Raw genomic sequence first — 16,339 nt, 5'->3', positions numbered from 1 at the left:
AGAGGGTTCTGGGACAAGTGCGACTGTATATGTGCAGTTTTAAAAGGAGAGTCTCAGTTCCCTTTAGCCCTTTGGATCCCTAGGGTATAAGCTCTGTTGGTTTTCTAAGCCAGATGTTTTAGAGTGTCTTCTCTCTAGTGTAGGTCCTGAGGGCTGGGATTTCTGACTTAGACAGAAACCCCTTGCTCCTCAGGGAGAAACTCCAGTATGTGGGATCCCTCCCTATTGTTGGTTGCCATGCCAGGGGTGGGGTTTTTGGCAAGACTGTGTCTTTGTCTCTCTACCATTCTCAGTGTGGTCCTTTTATCTGTTGGTGTGGAGGAGAGGTTCAGCTAGTTTTCATTTATTTTTCACAGGGAATTGTTCTGTATGTAGATATAGATTTGATGTATCTGTGGGAGGAGCTAAGCTTAGGACCTTCTTTCACCAGAATCTTGGACTGATCCTTCCCTTCTCTTCCTGCCTGCCCCAAATTGTCCCACTCATCAGAAGGATAGAAAACATAAAAAAGAACCAATCAGGGGTGCCTGGGTGGCTCAGTGGGTTAAAGCCTCTGCCTTCAGCTCAGGTCATGATCCCAGGGTCCTGGGATTGAGCCCTGCATCGGGCTCTCTGCTCCGCCAGGAGCCTGTTTCCTCCTCTCTCTCTGCCTGACTCTCTTCCTACTTGTGATCTCTGTCTGTCAAATAAATAAAAAAAAAAAAAAAAAAAAGAACCAATCAGAGATAACTCAATAAATGAAATTAGAAATATACTAAATGGAATGAATAGTATATTAGAGGAAGCAGAACAGTGATCTCAAGGACAGAGTAATGGAAAGCCCTCAAGCTGAACAGGAGTAATAAAAAATGAAAACAGCCTAAGGGAACTCAGCAACAACATCAGGCATGTGGTAACATTCTCATGATAGGGATCCCAGAAGGAGAAAAGAGAAAAAAGGAGGCAGAAGATATATTTGAAGTCTGGAAAAGGAAACACAAATCTAGAAATCTAGATCTAGTAGGCACAAAGAGTCCCCAAAAGAAGCAGTCTTTGCTTCTTAAACAGCGTACATTGAGGACTAGTTTTGTGTGCGTGTGCTTGTATGTGTTGTTTTTAAACATCTTTTTCAGTTTCTCACCAAAAATACATAAAATTATAAGCTCTAGTTATTTTATTAGAATAATTGACATAAAATTCGTAAATTACCATATTACCACAAAAGTTTTCAATGTTTACGATCTGCTTCTATAATCATGCCATAGAGGACTGATAATAAAGTTTGTGGGCTGGCATTGGTTTGCCAATTGCACTTTGGGCAACATTGCTTTAGATTTTCTGGCAAATTGGGAAAGCCAAGGATGCTTTTGGTTAAACCAGTAGACTGAATGCTCTTCAAGGGCAGGTTCATATGTTATTTATCTTATTTGAGACCTTAGGGCTGGGCCTGATAGGTGGTAGAAACTCAGTGACAGTGATTATAGGTTGATAACTAAGCGACATCATAAAACTGAATGGGCTAATACAAAGTCTGCCAATATTCAAAACTGAATTGTGAATTAGTAATTTAGGAGGGTTTCCATATCAGATTATCGTCCTCTTTTTTTTTTTTTTTTCAGGAATAAAATAGGCTTTAAATAAATTTCTTGGGGTACCTGGGTGGCTCAATCAGTTAAGTGGCCGACTCTTGATTTCAGCTCAGGTCATGATCTCAGGCTTGTGAGTTCAAGGCCCACGTGGGGTTCTGTGCTGGGCATGGAGCCTGCTTAAGATTCCCTCTCTCTATCTCCTTTAACCCCCTATAAAAAATTCCAGTGAAGTATATTCAGTTCTGAATGGCATCTGGGAGCCAGCTGTCATTACTGGCTTTTTTTTTTTTTAGAAGGAAACCCAAAACTTTTATTGTATTATAAACATTAAACAGCATCTGTTATTTGTAGTACAATATAAGAAAACTGAAGTAAAAAGGATTTTCTAATCAACCTATATATTTTCTTTCTTTCTTTTTTTTTATTAATTTCTTTTCAGCATAACAGAATTCATTGTTTATGCATCTCACCCAGTGCTCCATGCCATATGTGCCCTCCATAATACCCACCACCTGGCTCCCCCAACCTTCCACCTCCCGCCCCTTCAAAACCCTCAGATTGTTTTTCAGAGTTCATAGTCTCACATGGTTCATCTCCCCTTCCAATTTCCCTCAACTCCCTTCTCCTCTCCATCTCCCTATGTCCTCCATGTTATTTGTTATGCTCCACAAATAAGTGAAACCATATGATAATTGACTCTCTCTGCTTGACTTATAAACATTTTGCTCTACTTTAAAAAGTTGATGTCAGAGATAATGCCTAGGAGGGAAAAAAAACCTAGGAGATTCAGTAAGTTGAGCTATTTCAAATTGCCATTTCTATAAGTCAAATCCCATCGAATACTAGTAGTTTTATATAGTTCAGTCTATAGATAGAGCAGCATGGAACATTAATATTTGGGGGTATGAAGAGATTGTTTAACACCATTCCTCAAGATTAATTTTGTTTAATTTTATGGAAACTGAAGTCCAGAGAAATATGCCTGAAGCCACAAAACCATTTTCTAACTAACTGTTAAGAGCAATAAATCAGATTTCACTTACTTACTGAAGGTAAAGGACAAAACTGAGTTGCTTTTCTTTTGGACTATTTTAACTTACATTTTGGACCGGGTTCTTCTTAAAATAATAACATAAACAATTTCAAGGGAAATACTTAGTTTTTTAAAACAAGAAAAATTTTGGGTCGCCTGGGTGGCTCAGTTGGTTAAGTGTCTGCCCTCGGCTAGGGTCATGATTCTGGGTATCGAGCCCGTTGTGGGCTCCCTGCTTAGCAGGGAATTGGGTTCTCCCTCTCTCTCTATCCCTCCCCCTGCCATGCTCTCTCTCTCTCTTTCTTTCTCTTTCTCAAATAAATAAATAAAATCTTTCAAAAAATAAAACAGAATTTTCAAGAGCTTTAGAAAATGCTAATTTTTAAACTTTTTTAGACAGTTTCACTTGCTTTAGCTCATTATATAATTTTCATTTCAGGAGACTATAGAAATGCAACTATGTTCTTTTACCCGATATTTGGTCTTTTATCATGTAAATATGTATTTCTGACAAAAAATTCTGATGGAATACATCAGGAGAAAAAAATTCTCTTTAAGACCCTTTACTAACAAGCTAGTTAATTGTCTCTAGAGGCAAATTGCTTTAATTTTTCAAGGTCTCTTAATTTCTTTGTGCTAACAACTGCAGCATTCTGTAGTTTATAGCCTTAACTACACATTTTATCAGCAAATTCTTGGAGCCTTGACAGAACTGTTAACAAGTAAAGATTTGTTTTTGGTTACCATGAGTAGTTTCTATGGGGGTAAACTATTGTTAGTTCTTGGTAGCCTTCTATGCTTCTCAGTCTGTTTTTTTCAGAAGTAATGATGAATTTAAATCTGCATGATGTGTTCCAGTTTACTTACTTAATGGAGATTAGGGGAATGCATAGCTTTTTGAAATCCTTAGTTGCTGTTCCCATTAAGTGGTTGGAGAAGCAAGTATTTATATTTCGTATATTATCATTCTTTTTTCCTTAGACATATGTAGCCACTAAAGAAGTAACTGTCCTTTATTCAAACACTCCCTTGCCATATTCCAGCAATATTTTTTCCCTTACAATATTAAAAACCCCACATATAATCTGACTGGTAGAAGACTTAATTATTTACAGAGTGAGAATAATGTTAAATATATTATTTTGGGTGAGAATTTTCTGCCTTTTTTTTAAAAAGTATATATATATATATATATATATATATATATGAGTTACTGGTGGTACTGACCATGACAAAGAAAATTTCCTATCATTAATTTTTTTTCATTCTTTTTTTTTTTTTTTTGATTTTTATTTATTTATTTATTTATTTGACAGAGAGAAATCACAAGTAGGCAGAGAGGCAGGCAGAGAGAGAGGAGGAAGCAGGCTCCCTGCCGAGCAGAAAGCCTGATGCGGGGCCTGAACCCAGGACCTGGGATCATGACCTGAGCCGAAGGCAGCGGCTTAACCCACTGAGCCACCCAGGCGCCCCTTTTTTTCATTCTTGAGAAAATATAATTACCTAAATTCAAGGTCATCTTGTCTTTTGGTCAATAAGATATTTATCCTAGGAGTTTATTATTTATCTTTGACAATATTTTATCTAGTTCATTAAAAATAGCTGTAAGTTGTGAGGTTGCATTATTTGCTTCTGTCTAGTGAACTTTTAAAAAATAGTGCTCTGTGTCATTGAATTCATGTCCCTAATATTTAGTCTTCCTGGTCATTAGGACTAAGATTTTTCTTTTCTCTTCTTTTCTTTTCTTTTCTTTCTTTCTTTCTTTTTTAAAAGATTTTATTTATTTGAGAAAGAGAGAGTGGGAGAGAGAGAGAGAGCAGGAGCACGTGGGGCAGCGAGGTGCAGTGGACAGGCTCCCAGCTGAGCTGGGAGCCCATGTGGGGCAGGATCCCAGAACCCTGGGATCATGACCTGAGTCAAAGGCAAACACTTCACTGACTGAGCCACCCAGGTGCTCCAAGAACCATTCATGTTAATTGAGATTTATTATATTTTTGATGTGGAATAAAGCAGGAGAAAATATTAATTCTTGGATTATAATGACTATAGTGACTAAAGGCATGGTTAGAGTAAAAGAAATCTGGGCACCTGGGTGACTAGGTCAGTTGAGTGTCTGCCTTTAGCTCAGGTCATGATCCTGGAGTCCTGGGATTAGAGTCCTGTATCTGGCTCTCTGCTCTTTGGGGGGACTGCTTCTCCCTCTGTCCCTCGCCCCGCTTGTGCTCTTTCTCTTTTTCTCTCTCACGTGCACACTCTCTCTCAAATAAAGTCTTAAAAAAAAAAAAATCTCACTACCTAGGTAGAAAGTGCTCATTAAAGAAAATCTGGGAAGTGCTAAAAGATTGAAAAAGGTTAAAAACTCTAATTTTAACAGTGATAACTACTTCGATATTTTTCTTTCCCTTTGTGTGTGTACTGTGGGGAAGAAAGGGAGGCAAGAGTCCTCTTATCTTTTTTATATACTTTAAAATATTATAGGTTCATATCGAATTCCACATGATTTATGTAGGTGCTTTGCCCTTAAGGAGGTAAAGCATAACTTCCTGTTCCTTAAGTGTGGGCCTCTTATAGTGACTTCTTCCAAAGAGGAGAGTGTAGGAAGTTGGGAAAATTTTTTCACAGTGGAGAAACCTGACAAACATTACCTCAGCCAGGAGTCAATAACAGTAATAAGCCATGTTGATAGCATGTACCCTTGATATGGTGTGATGAGAATGGCAGTTTACCTCTGTGGTCTTCTTCCCCAAAACCCATAACCCCAGTCTAACTATGAGAAAATCATCAGGCAGATTCCAGCTGAAGGGCACTCTGCAAAATAACTGACCAGAACTCCGCAAAACTGTCAAGTTATCAAAAACAAGGAGAGTTTGAAAACTATCACAGCCATTTGAACTTAAGGAGAAATGAGGACTAAATGTAATGTAACTTGGATGGGATCCTGGAACATTAAGAGTACTTTGCAAAAGTAAAGTATGAGGGGCACCTGGCTGTCTTGTTGTTAGAGTATGCAGCTCTTGAACTCAAAGTTGTAACTTTGAGCCCCATGTTGGGTATAGAGATTACTTAAAAAGAAAATCTTAAGGGGCGCCTGGGTGGCTCAGTGGGTTGGGCCTCTGCCTTTGGCTTGGGTCATGATCTCGGGGTCCTGGGATCGAGCCCCGCATCTGGTTCTCTGCTTGGCAAGGAGCCTGCTTCCTTGTCTCTCTCTGCCTGCCTCTCTATTTGTGATCTCTCTCTGTCAAATAAATAAAATAAAATCTTTAAAAAAACAACAAAAAAGAAAATCTTAAGACAGCAACAACAAAAACAACAAACATGGAGGTGCCTGGCTCACTTAGAAGAGCACACAACTTTCAATGTCTGGGTTGTGAATTCCAGTCCCATGTTGGGTGTAGAGAGTACTAAAAAATAAATAAACTTAAAAAAAAAAAACTAAGAAACTATGAATGTAGACTGTAGTTAATAATAATGTAGTGGGGTGCCTGGGCGGCTCAGTTGGTTAAGCATCTGACTCGTTATTTTAGCTCAGGCCTTGATCTCAGGGTTGTGAATTCAAGCCCCACTTTGGGCTCCATGCTTTAAAAATTAAAAAAAAAAAAAATGAAATAACGTATTAGTATTGGTTCATTAATTGTTGTAAGAATACCATAGTAGTGTAAAATGTTAATAAGCTTGAAAATTGGTATTCTGAAACACTGTCCTGTCTTCACAACTTTTTCTTTTAAAAAAAATTTTATTTATTTATTTATTTATTTGAGAGAGAGAGAGAGAAAGAGATCACAAGTAGGCAGAGAGGCAGGGAGAAAGAGAGAGAGAGAAGCAGGCTCCCCGCTGAGCAGAGAGCCTGATGTGGGGCTTGATCCCAGGACCCTGCAGTCATGACCCGAGCCAAAGGCAGAGACTTAACCCACTGAGCCACCCAGGCACCCCTACTTTTTCTATTTTTAATCTAAAATTAAAGTTTTATTGAAAACGGTAACAAAGAAAATTGTAGATCCTATTAGAGCCCTCCACGTCTCTCAGATTTCATTCTATTCTCTGAAATAATATCCTGCATTAAGTATATAACAATCTCATATATGACTGTACAATCTTACTATGTATGTTTTTTAAATTTATAGTTTTTATAGTATTTGTTATCTAGCAATTTCATATAAATAGCATCATACATTATGTGTTTGTGTGCATTTGCCTTTTTTTTGGTTACTGTTCAGCATTCTGTGTTTGTACTCTATCCATGTTGGTAGATACAATTCTAATTCACTTACTGAACTTCCTAAATAGAATCATACAGTCTATACTCTGTGTTTGACTTCTTTTATTTTAGCATATCTAAAATTCATGCATGTTATATCTGTCAATCATTTTTAAAAAAATAGCCTTTCTTTTTTTAGAGCAATTTTAGGTTTAATTTTAGGTTTTTAGGTCTCTGTACAGGGAATTACTTTACATCCCCTCACACTCCTTCCCTATGCAGTTAGTATCGTATGTTTGTTACAATTGATGAGCTGATGTTTATTACATTATTATTAACTAAAGTTCATAGTTTGCTCCTTATGTTGTACATTTTGTTGGTACATTCTATCTCTATAAACCTTTAATGGTTTGTGTCCACCTTTATAGTGTCCGATTCTGTACAGTATATAGAATAGTATTACCACCTGAAAAATCCCTTGTGCCCCACCTATTTATCCTTCCCTCCCTCTGAACTCTTGGCAGCCACTGATTTTTTACTGTGTCCATGGTTTTGCCCTTTCCAGAATGTCATATAATTGGAATCATAAAGTATATAGCTTTTTCGTATTGGCATCTTCCCTTTGGTAGTATGCATTTAAATTTCTTTTGTTTTTTCATGACTTGATAGCTCTTTTTTAAATTTATTTTTTATTTTTTATTTTAGTAGTACTGAATAATATTCCATTGTCTGGATGAATAGTTTATCATAGTTTATCTAGCCATTCCCCTACTAAAGGACATCTTGGTTGCTTCCAGGTTCTGGCAGTTATGAGTAAAGCTGCTATAAATATCCATGTGTAAGTTTTTGTTTGGATATAAGCTTTTAACTTATTTGGTTAAATACCAAGGAGTGTGAATATGTTTAGTTTTATAAGAAACTGCTAATGTCATCTAAAGTGGATATTCCATTTTGCATTTATACCTGTAATGAGTAAGATTTCTTGTTGTCCCGTATCCTTGTTAGCATTTGTTGCTTTTTCTGCATCTATTGATGTGAACATATAATTTTTCTTTTTTAGCCTGTTGATATGATGGATTAAATTAATTGAGTTTTGAATATTGAACCATCCTGGCATATCTGACATAAATCCCAGTTGGTTGTGGTGTATAAATCTTTTTAGACATTATTGGATTTGATTTGCTAATAAGTTGTTGAGGATTTTTGTATTTATGTTCATGAGAGATAGGAGTTTGTGGTTGTTTTTCTTGTAACATCTTTGTCTGGTTCTGGTATTAGAATAATGTTATCTCATGGAATGTGTTTGTAAGTATTCCTTCTGCTTCTGTTTTCTGAAAGAGTATAGGGAATTGGTATACTTCCTTCCTTAAATGTTTGATGAAACTCACCAGCAAACTGATCTGGACCTGGTACTTTCTGTTTTAGAAAGTTATTAATTATGGATTTAATTTCTTTAATAGACATAGGCCTATTCAGGTGATTCATTTCTTCTGAGTTGTTGTAGATTGTGAATTTCCAGAAACTGTTTCATTTCTTCTAGGTTACCAAGTTTGTGTTCATATAGTTGTTCATAATAGTCCTTTATTATCCTTTTAATGTTCATGAGGTCAGTAATGATGGCCTGTCTTTCTTTTCTAAAGTTAGTAATTTGTTTCTTCTCTTTTTTTTCTTAGCTTTCCTGGCTAGAGGTTTATTAATTTTGTTGCTCTTTTTGAAGAACCAGCTTTTAGTTTAATTAATTTTCTCAGTTGATTTCCTGCTTTCAGTTTCATTGATTTTTGCTCTAATTTTTATTATTTCTTTTCTTCTGCTTAGTTTGGATTAATTTGCTCTTCTTTTTCTAGTTTCCTAAAGTGAAAGCTTAGATTATTCATTTAGATTTTTCTTCCTTTCTAATATATGTATTCAGTGCTGTTAATTTCTTTGTAATAGTTGCCTTTACTGCACCCCACAAATTCAGGTATTTTCATTTTAAATTTGTTTAAAATATGTTAAAATTTCTTTTGGTATTTCTTTGACATATGTGTTATTTAAAAGTGTGTTATTTGGGGCACCTGAGTTGCTCAGTTGGTAAGTGTCTGCCTTCAGCTCAGGTCATGATTCCAGGGTCCTGGAACCAAGCCCAACCTTAGGCTCCCTGCTCAGCCAGGAGTCAGCATGTCCCTCTCCTTCTGCCCCTCCCCCTTGCTCACGTGCTGTCTCTCTCTTATTTGTGATCTCTCTCTCAAATAAAATCTTTTTTTAAAAAAGTGTGTTATTTAATTTCCAACTATTTTGGAATTTTTCAGCTCCCTTTTTCTGTTACTGATTTCTACTTTAATTCCATTGTTGTCTGAGAGCAGACCTGCATGATATCTTTCTCTCTCTCTCTCTCTCTTTTTTTTTAAAAGATTATTTATTTATTTATTTAACTGAGAGCCAAAGAGCACAAGCTGGAGGTGGGGGGTGGGCAGAGGGAAAAGGAGAATCAGACTTCCTGCTGAACAGGGAGCCCAACACAGGGCTCTCTCCCAGGATTCTGAGATCACGAAGGCAGATGAAGGCAGATGCTTAACTGACTGAGCCACCCAGGCACCCCAGACATGTATAATCTCTATTCTTTTAAATGTATTAAGGTGTGTTATATAGCCGAGAATGTGGTCTCTCTTGGTCAGTGTTCTTTGTGAGGTTGAAAAGAATGTATATTGTGCTGTTGTTGTATGAAGTACTCTATAGAGGTCAATTAGGTCCTGTTGATAGTATTGTTTATTTAAACCGTGTTCTGCCTGCTGGATCTTTTAAGTACCAATAGAAGGGAGTTTAATTCTCCCACTATAATCATGGATTCAACCATTTCTCTTTGCATTTGTATCAATTTTTATACCATATGTGTTTTACACCAATTAAAAGACTGAGACTGTTGGAGTAGATGAAAAAACAAGACCCAACTATACGTTTTCTATAAGAAACCCATTTTACATGTGACACATATTGGTTAAAAGTAAAAAGATGGAGGAAGATATACCATGATAACACTAATCAAATGAAAACTGGAGTTGCTTTATTAATTTCAGATAAAGCAGAGTTTATTTATTTTTTTAAAGATTTTATTTATTTGTTTGACAGAGAGCGCGAGCGAGCATGAGCAGGGGTAGCAGCAGGCAGAGGGAGAGGGAGAAGCAAGCTTACCCCTGAGCAGGGGGCACAATGCAGGACTTGATCCCAGGACCATGGGATTATGACCTGAGCTGAAGGCAGATAATTAACCTACTGAGCCACCTAGGTGCCCCTAGGCAGAGTCTAGAGCAAGGAGAATTGTTATGGATAAAGAGGGACATTACATAATAATAAAGGGGTCAAATAGTCAAGAAGATGTTGAGGACATCTTCCTCAGCATGTATGCCCCTACATCCTATGATTCATAATAGATCCAACAGGCAGAAGATTAATAAGGACATAGTTGAACCAAACAGTCAATCAGTTAACTAGATCCAGTTGACATTTATAGATTGTTTTTGTGGAGGGAGGGGGAGATGAAGAGGTAGAACACAAGAGGTTTTAGGGCAGAGTAACTATTCTGTGTGATATATAAGGGTGGATACATGTTGTTTATACTTCTGACAAAACTTATAGAATGTACAACAAGAATGAACCCTATTGTAAATTACAGACTTTGGTTAATAATGATGTGTCAATATTGATTTGTCCATTGTAACAAAGTACCACACTGATGTGGATATTGATGGTAGGGAAAGCTGTTTGTGCATGGGTAGAGGAATTGTGGGTATTTGGAAACTCTACTTTTTGGTTAGTTTGGCTGTGAATCTAAAATGCCTGTAAAAATGAAAGTTTTTTAATTAAAAATGAGAACAAGTGCATCTGGAACCTAGTAGCTTTTAAAGGTGTTTTCTGGTTTCCTTTTCAGAGAGGTTGCCATTTTTATTGAAAAACCAGAGGCAGAAGTGTGTGTCATTTAAACATTCTTATGTGATAATATGGAATCACTTTGCTCTGTGAAGTTTACATTGTATGAAAGTATATATCTCACTAAGTACCGTTTATCTGTTTTGAGCACTGAGCCTTTGTTTGAAATACTACTCTAATAAACTAGAAGTTTAATGGAAAAGCTATGTTTTGTCTACCAATGAATAATAGGAATTTTCTGTGGTTTATCTTTAGTGCCAACTGTAAATACTCTTGCTTTCAAGCAGGAAGAAGAGATTAATGATTCTATGTAAGTATTAAATTATGATAGGTTGCTTTAGGACTAATATGCTTTGGGGTTGATGAATATCAAAGTTTCCCATTTTCAAATATTAGCCTTTTAATTTTTTTTAGCCTTTTAATTTTAATTACTTAAATGAGTAATATACTTGATACTTAAGGAGCAATTTACTAAAAAAGGCATCATTTTTCAGTTCAGTTGATTATTCATTATTTGCTTATTATTTTATTTTTTAAAATTTAATTTAAAGATTTATTTATTTATTTTAGAGCGAGAACATGAGCAGGAGGAGCAGAGAGGGAGGGATAAAGAATCTCAGGCAGACTCTGCACTGAGCACAGAGCCTACTCAGAACTCATTCTCATGATCCTGAGATCATGACCTGAGCCGAAACCAAGAATCATACGCTTAACTGACTGAGCCACCCAGGTGCCCCTTTTATCTATTTATTAAAACAATAGCAGTCACTTATTTAGCTAATGAATCTGAACTTTAGGCAGAACTCAGAGGGGAAGGCTCTCTTCACAAGGTGCCTTCTCAACTGGAGGCCATATGATCCACTCCCCAAATTCATCATTAACTGGCTATTTGGTTCTGGCTTTTGGCCGGAAGCTTAGTGATAGGCGGAGGGCTGGAGGCCAGAGTCCTTATGAGGTAGTCTCTGTGAGCTCCTTACAGCGTAGTACCTGGGTTCTACGAGCAAGCATCTTACAAGGGACAAAAATGGAAGTTGCCAGTTTCTTAAAACCCAAGCCAGAAAATTGACACAGCTTCACTCTGCCATGATCTTTTTTGAACTTGCCTTTTTTTTTTTTTTTAAAGGACTTTAATTTTTATAGTAGTTTCATGTTCACAGCCAAATTGAGCAGAAAGTATAGACTTTCCATATGCCCCCTGTCTCATAGGCACAGCCTCCCCAGCAATCAATATCCTGCACCAGAGTGGTGGATTTGTTACAGTGGATGAACCAACATCACCCAAAGTCCATAGTTTACATTTGGGTTCACTCTTGATGTTGTATATTTAATGGATTTTGGCAAATGTATAATGATGTGTATCTACCATTACTTTATCATATAGAATAGTTTCACTGCCCTAAAAATCATCTGTGTTCTGTTTATCCCTTCCTTTCCCCCTAACCCCTGGCAGCCATGATCTTTTTACTCTTTGTGGTTTTGCCTTTTCTAGAATGTCATATACAGTTGATCCTTGAAGGACAAGGGTTTAAACTGGGGGGATCTACTTATTGTGGATAATGCTGGTTTTGTACAGTACTGTAAATGCTTTTGCTCTTCCTTAGAGTTTTCTTAATAACATTTTCTTTTCTCTACCTTACTTTATTGTAAGAATATGGTATATAGTACATATACAAAATATGTGTTGTTTATGTTATTGGGAAGGTAAGGCTTCCAGTGAGCTTAAGGCTATTAGTAGTTAAGTTTTTAGGGAATCAAAAGTTTTATGTGGATTTTTGATTGTGCTAGGGGTGTCAGTGTCCCTAACCCCTGTGATTTTGAGGGGTCAACTTTAGTTGAAATTGCCATGACCTTTGGATAAGCAGTCACATAGCCTGTATTCTAGGAGTTAGGATATAGACTCTTAACGTTCAGTGGGAGAGGGGTCAAAGAATTTTGTAGCCAAGTTTTAAAATTATATTCTATACTAATTTATTGTAAATAAGGAAATCCAGGTGCAACAAGACTAAAAGATTTTCCTAAGGTCAAATGAGTAGTCTAGACGAGGTTTTTTGGAGTCCAGATTCATTCATTCATTCATCATATATTTACTGATCCCCTATTATGTGGCAGTCACTATGCTAGGACCCAGAGGTTAAATATGAACATGAGGGGCAAGGTTTCTGCCCTCTAGAAGTGCTTACATGTTAGAGCGAGATATGGGCCTGGCAGTTCCCCTACATTGTGATAAATACCACTAGTTTACTATGGAGCCTACAAAGTAACATCTGTGTTAAAGCCTGAAAAAAAAAGGTAGTGTCAACAAAAGAGGTCGAAGGAATAGCAACTAAGATGTTCTAGGCAGAAGGAACAACATAGGCAAAGATCAGCTGTTTTATGAGCTAAAATGAGTTCAGTATGGATGGAGGGAGATCGAGTGGGTGGAAGATTTTAAGAGGTAGCAGAAGATGAAGAGACACAAAGCTAGTTTATGATTCACCTTGTAAACCATACTGAAGAATTAGAACTGAAATCTGGAAGCTAGAGAAGTCTTTACAGGTTTTTTTTTTTTTAATTAAGCTTTTTATTTAGAGATGATTATAGATTCATGTGCAGCTGTACGAAATAGTAGAAAGAGATATCCTTGTACACTTGAGCACTTCTTCCAATGGTAATCTTTTGCAAAACTGTAATACTTTTTGGGGCACCTGGGTGGGTCAGTTGGTTAAGCGTTTGCCTTCGACTCAACATGATCCCAGGGTGCTGGGATCGAGCCCCACATCAGGCTCCCTGATCAGCAGGGAGTCTGCTTCTCCCTCTCTCTCTGACCTTCCCCCTGTTTGTGCTCTTGCTCGCTCTCTTTCAAATGAATAAATAAAAAATCTATAAGAGGGGCTCCTGGGTGGCTCAGTGGGTTAAAGCCTCTGCCTTCAGCCCAGGTCATGATCCCAGGGTCCTGGGATCAAGCCCCGCATGGGGCTCTCTGCTCAGTGGGGAGCCTGCTTCCTCCTCTCTCTCTCTCTGCCTGCCTCTCTGCCTACTTGTGATCTCTGTCTGTCAAATAAATAAATAAAATCTTAAAAAAAAAATGTACCTCGTGAATGTAGTATGCAGCCATTGTTGTGAACCACTAATTCAAGTTGTGGAGAAGAGGGAAGAATCAGGAATAAGTGAGTACCAGGCTGCCAGCTGAGGCTACTGGTGGATAGAGGTGGCATGCCTTGAACATTGTCTGTTTCATGGTAGCTATTCAGATATTTCTTGAATAAATGAAAATTGATGACTTGGAACTTGAACCACAATCAGTTCCTTATTTAATTTCTGATTATTCTAAATCTGGATGAATTGATCCCAGTTCAATATATTATTGACTGGAACCCAACCAAAATAAATTCTGTCACAGGTCAGGTTATATCAAAATAGGCATCTTCATATGATTTGAGGAAAAGAATGATATGAATCATCTACATTGTGATGTGATATTGTGAAGCAAAGTGCTAGTAGAAATAATTTGACTTAATTATAGTATATTATACAAATTGATGTTTCTATTAAGTGGCTTAGGTAGAGAATTTGGGTCCCCATACCCTGTAAATAATCAGGTATTCAATAAATGTTTATTGAATTATACTGTGAAATATCTTTATCAGAAAGTCATTATATTGATCATATAGTTTTTTTTTACATTAATTGAAGAATGAAACGCAGTATGTTTGTCTGTCAGCCCCTGTCCTACTTCTCTACCTATACTCTGCCTGTGTACTATCTTCCTTTACACTCCTTTGTTCTCACTGCTACTGCCCAAGTTTAGTCCGAACTGTTGGTTCTAAATGATAGGACTATAGCTTAAACTATTTTGAATAGTATATCAAATTTCTTGGTACCTGAAGGTTGAAAGGATGCTGAGATAGCATACAGAATTGAAGGAAAGCTTATAGGAACCAGGGCCTTGGGAGGGAATTATAGAGCAGGGATATCTCTCCTTTAGAACACACTCTCAACTCTGCTTGGCTTCATTCTTTTTATTGCAATCAGGCCTTTGTGAAAAGATCAAAAGGAGCAGTCTGCATCCTAGCCTCATATTCTTCTGAATATGACCATGACCTCAAGAGGCAAGACCATTTCTTCTCCTGCTCTAAATTAGGAGATTGATTTGGATCAGCTGTTGTGTCCAGAGAAAGGAGGATACTCTGGTTTGTCTGGCTGGGAGCTCATGCCAGTCCCAGTGGCCAGGGGAGGATAAGGATATACCAAAGAAGAGGCAAAGAAAATCTTGTCCTGAGACCACATCATTAACAGTCACTGCCCTCTTGAAGGCTCCATTGCCACAGACCTTTGATGATTTTCCATTTCAGTTTATGTAGCAACTTACTGTTCAAAACAGCAATGGCAGGGTGCCTGGGTGGCTCAGTCGATTAAGCATTTGTCTTCTGCTTTTCCCTTTCCCTCTGCTCTTCCTCTACTTGAGCTCACTCTCTCTTGCTCACTCTTTCTGTCAAATAAGTAAAATCATGAAAAAAAATGGCAGTGGCAATTAAATTTTGAAAAAAAATTTTTTTAAAGATTTTATTTATTTATTTGACAGAGAGAGATCACGAGTAGGCAGAGGCAGGCAGAGAGAGAGGGGGAAGCAGGCTTCTTGCTGAGCAGAGAGCCCAATGTGGGGCTCGATCCCAGGACCCCGAGATCATGACCTGAGCCGAAGGCAGAGGCTTAGCCCATGAGCCTTCCAGGCGCCCCTAAATTTTGAAAATTTATGGAGAAACATTAAATAATATTCAATTTCAGAGTAGTATTGTGAATGAGCTATTTGACTAAAGATGGACTTAACACAGCTAACATAATGCATTTGTTTAACAAAATTTAGTTTGTGCTTCTATGGACAAGGCATTATACAGTTATAGTATATCAAGCCAAGCCTGGCTTACAAGGCATTGTGAAATTATGTAAGATTTCATCAGAGGATGAATTAATTTGTTTTCTTGTTTCATTATTTAGTTTAAATTTCTTTATTTTTATTATTTCCCACCATAAAATTCAATATTTAAGAATTAGATTCTAGTTATTGATACAGAATTTGAGTGACATGGAATTTTTAACAAGTAGATTTTTCTGATACTTAATATTTGTAAAGAGGATATTTTTGTTCTTTTAAAGAGCTTATTCTTATCCCTGTCATTGATGACCCTTTTTGAAAGCCTGTTCAGTGGTTAATAATCATTCAAAATATGATCTGTAGTTAAGAAGCTATGTTTTTCTATTTATTTACCAAATTCAAATTTATTATTTTTTCTGTCATTATAGTCTATTGCATCTGCAGACATGGATTTCAACCAGCTGGAGGCATTCTTGACTGCTCAAACCAAAAAACAAGGTGGGATCTCATCTGACCAAGCCGCTGTCATTTCCAAATTCTGGAAGAGCCACAAGATAAAAATTCGAGAGAGTCTCATGAACCAGAGCCGTTGGGACAGTGGGCTTCGGGGCCTGAGTTGGAGAGTTGACGGCAAATCACAGTCAAGGCATTCAGCTCAGATACATACCCCTGTTGCCATAATGGAGCTGGAAATAGGGAAAAGTGGACAGGTAAATCAAACTTAATTTCCTTTTCTAAACTATATTTCTCATTACATGTTAGCTATTATTCAGATTGATTTTATGTAA

The 16,339-nt window shown here is 37.2% G+C and overlaps 1 protein-coding gene across 9 annotated transcripts in view; it reads left to right on the top strand.

Annotated features, from left to right (window-relative positions):
• COMMD1 (copper metabolism domain containing 1) overlaps positions 1 to 16,339 on the top strand; it is a 233,439-nt gene that overhangs the window by 75,467 nt on the left and 141,633 nt on the right. For all 9 annotated transcript variants that reach the window (XR_007130338.1, XR_007130337.1, XR_007130339.1 and 6 more), the window contains exon 2: positions 15,980 to 16,261. Coding sequence is in view for 6 of the 9 variants with exons in the window: in XM_047746844.1 (XP_047602800.1) it covers positions 15,980 to 16,261 (282 nt within the window). In the remaining 3 variants the exon portion in view is untranslated. The remainder of the gene's footprint in view (positions 1 to 15,979; positions 16,262 to 16,339) is intronic.

This window comes from Lutra lutra, chromosome 9, assembly GCF_902655055.1.
Source record: "Lutra lutra chromosome 9, mLutLut1.2, whole genome shotgun sequence".
NCBI classification, from domain to species: domain Eukaryota; kingdom Metazoa; phylum Chordata; class Mammalia; order Carnivora; family Mustelidae; genus Lutra; species Lutra lutra.
This window is presented reverse-complemented; position numbering and strand designations above follow the sequence as displayed.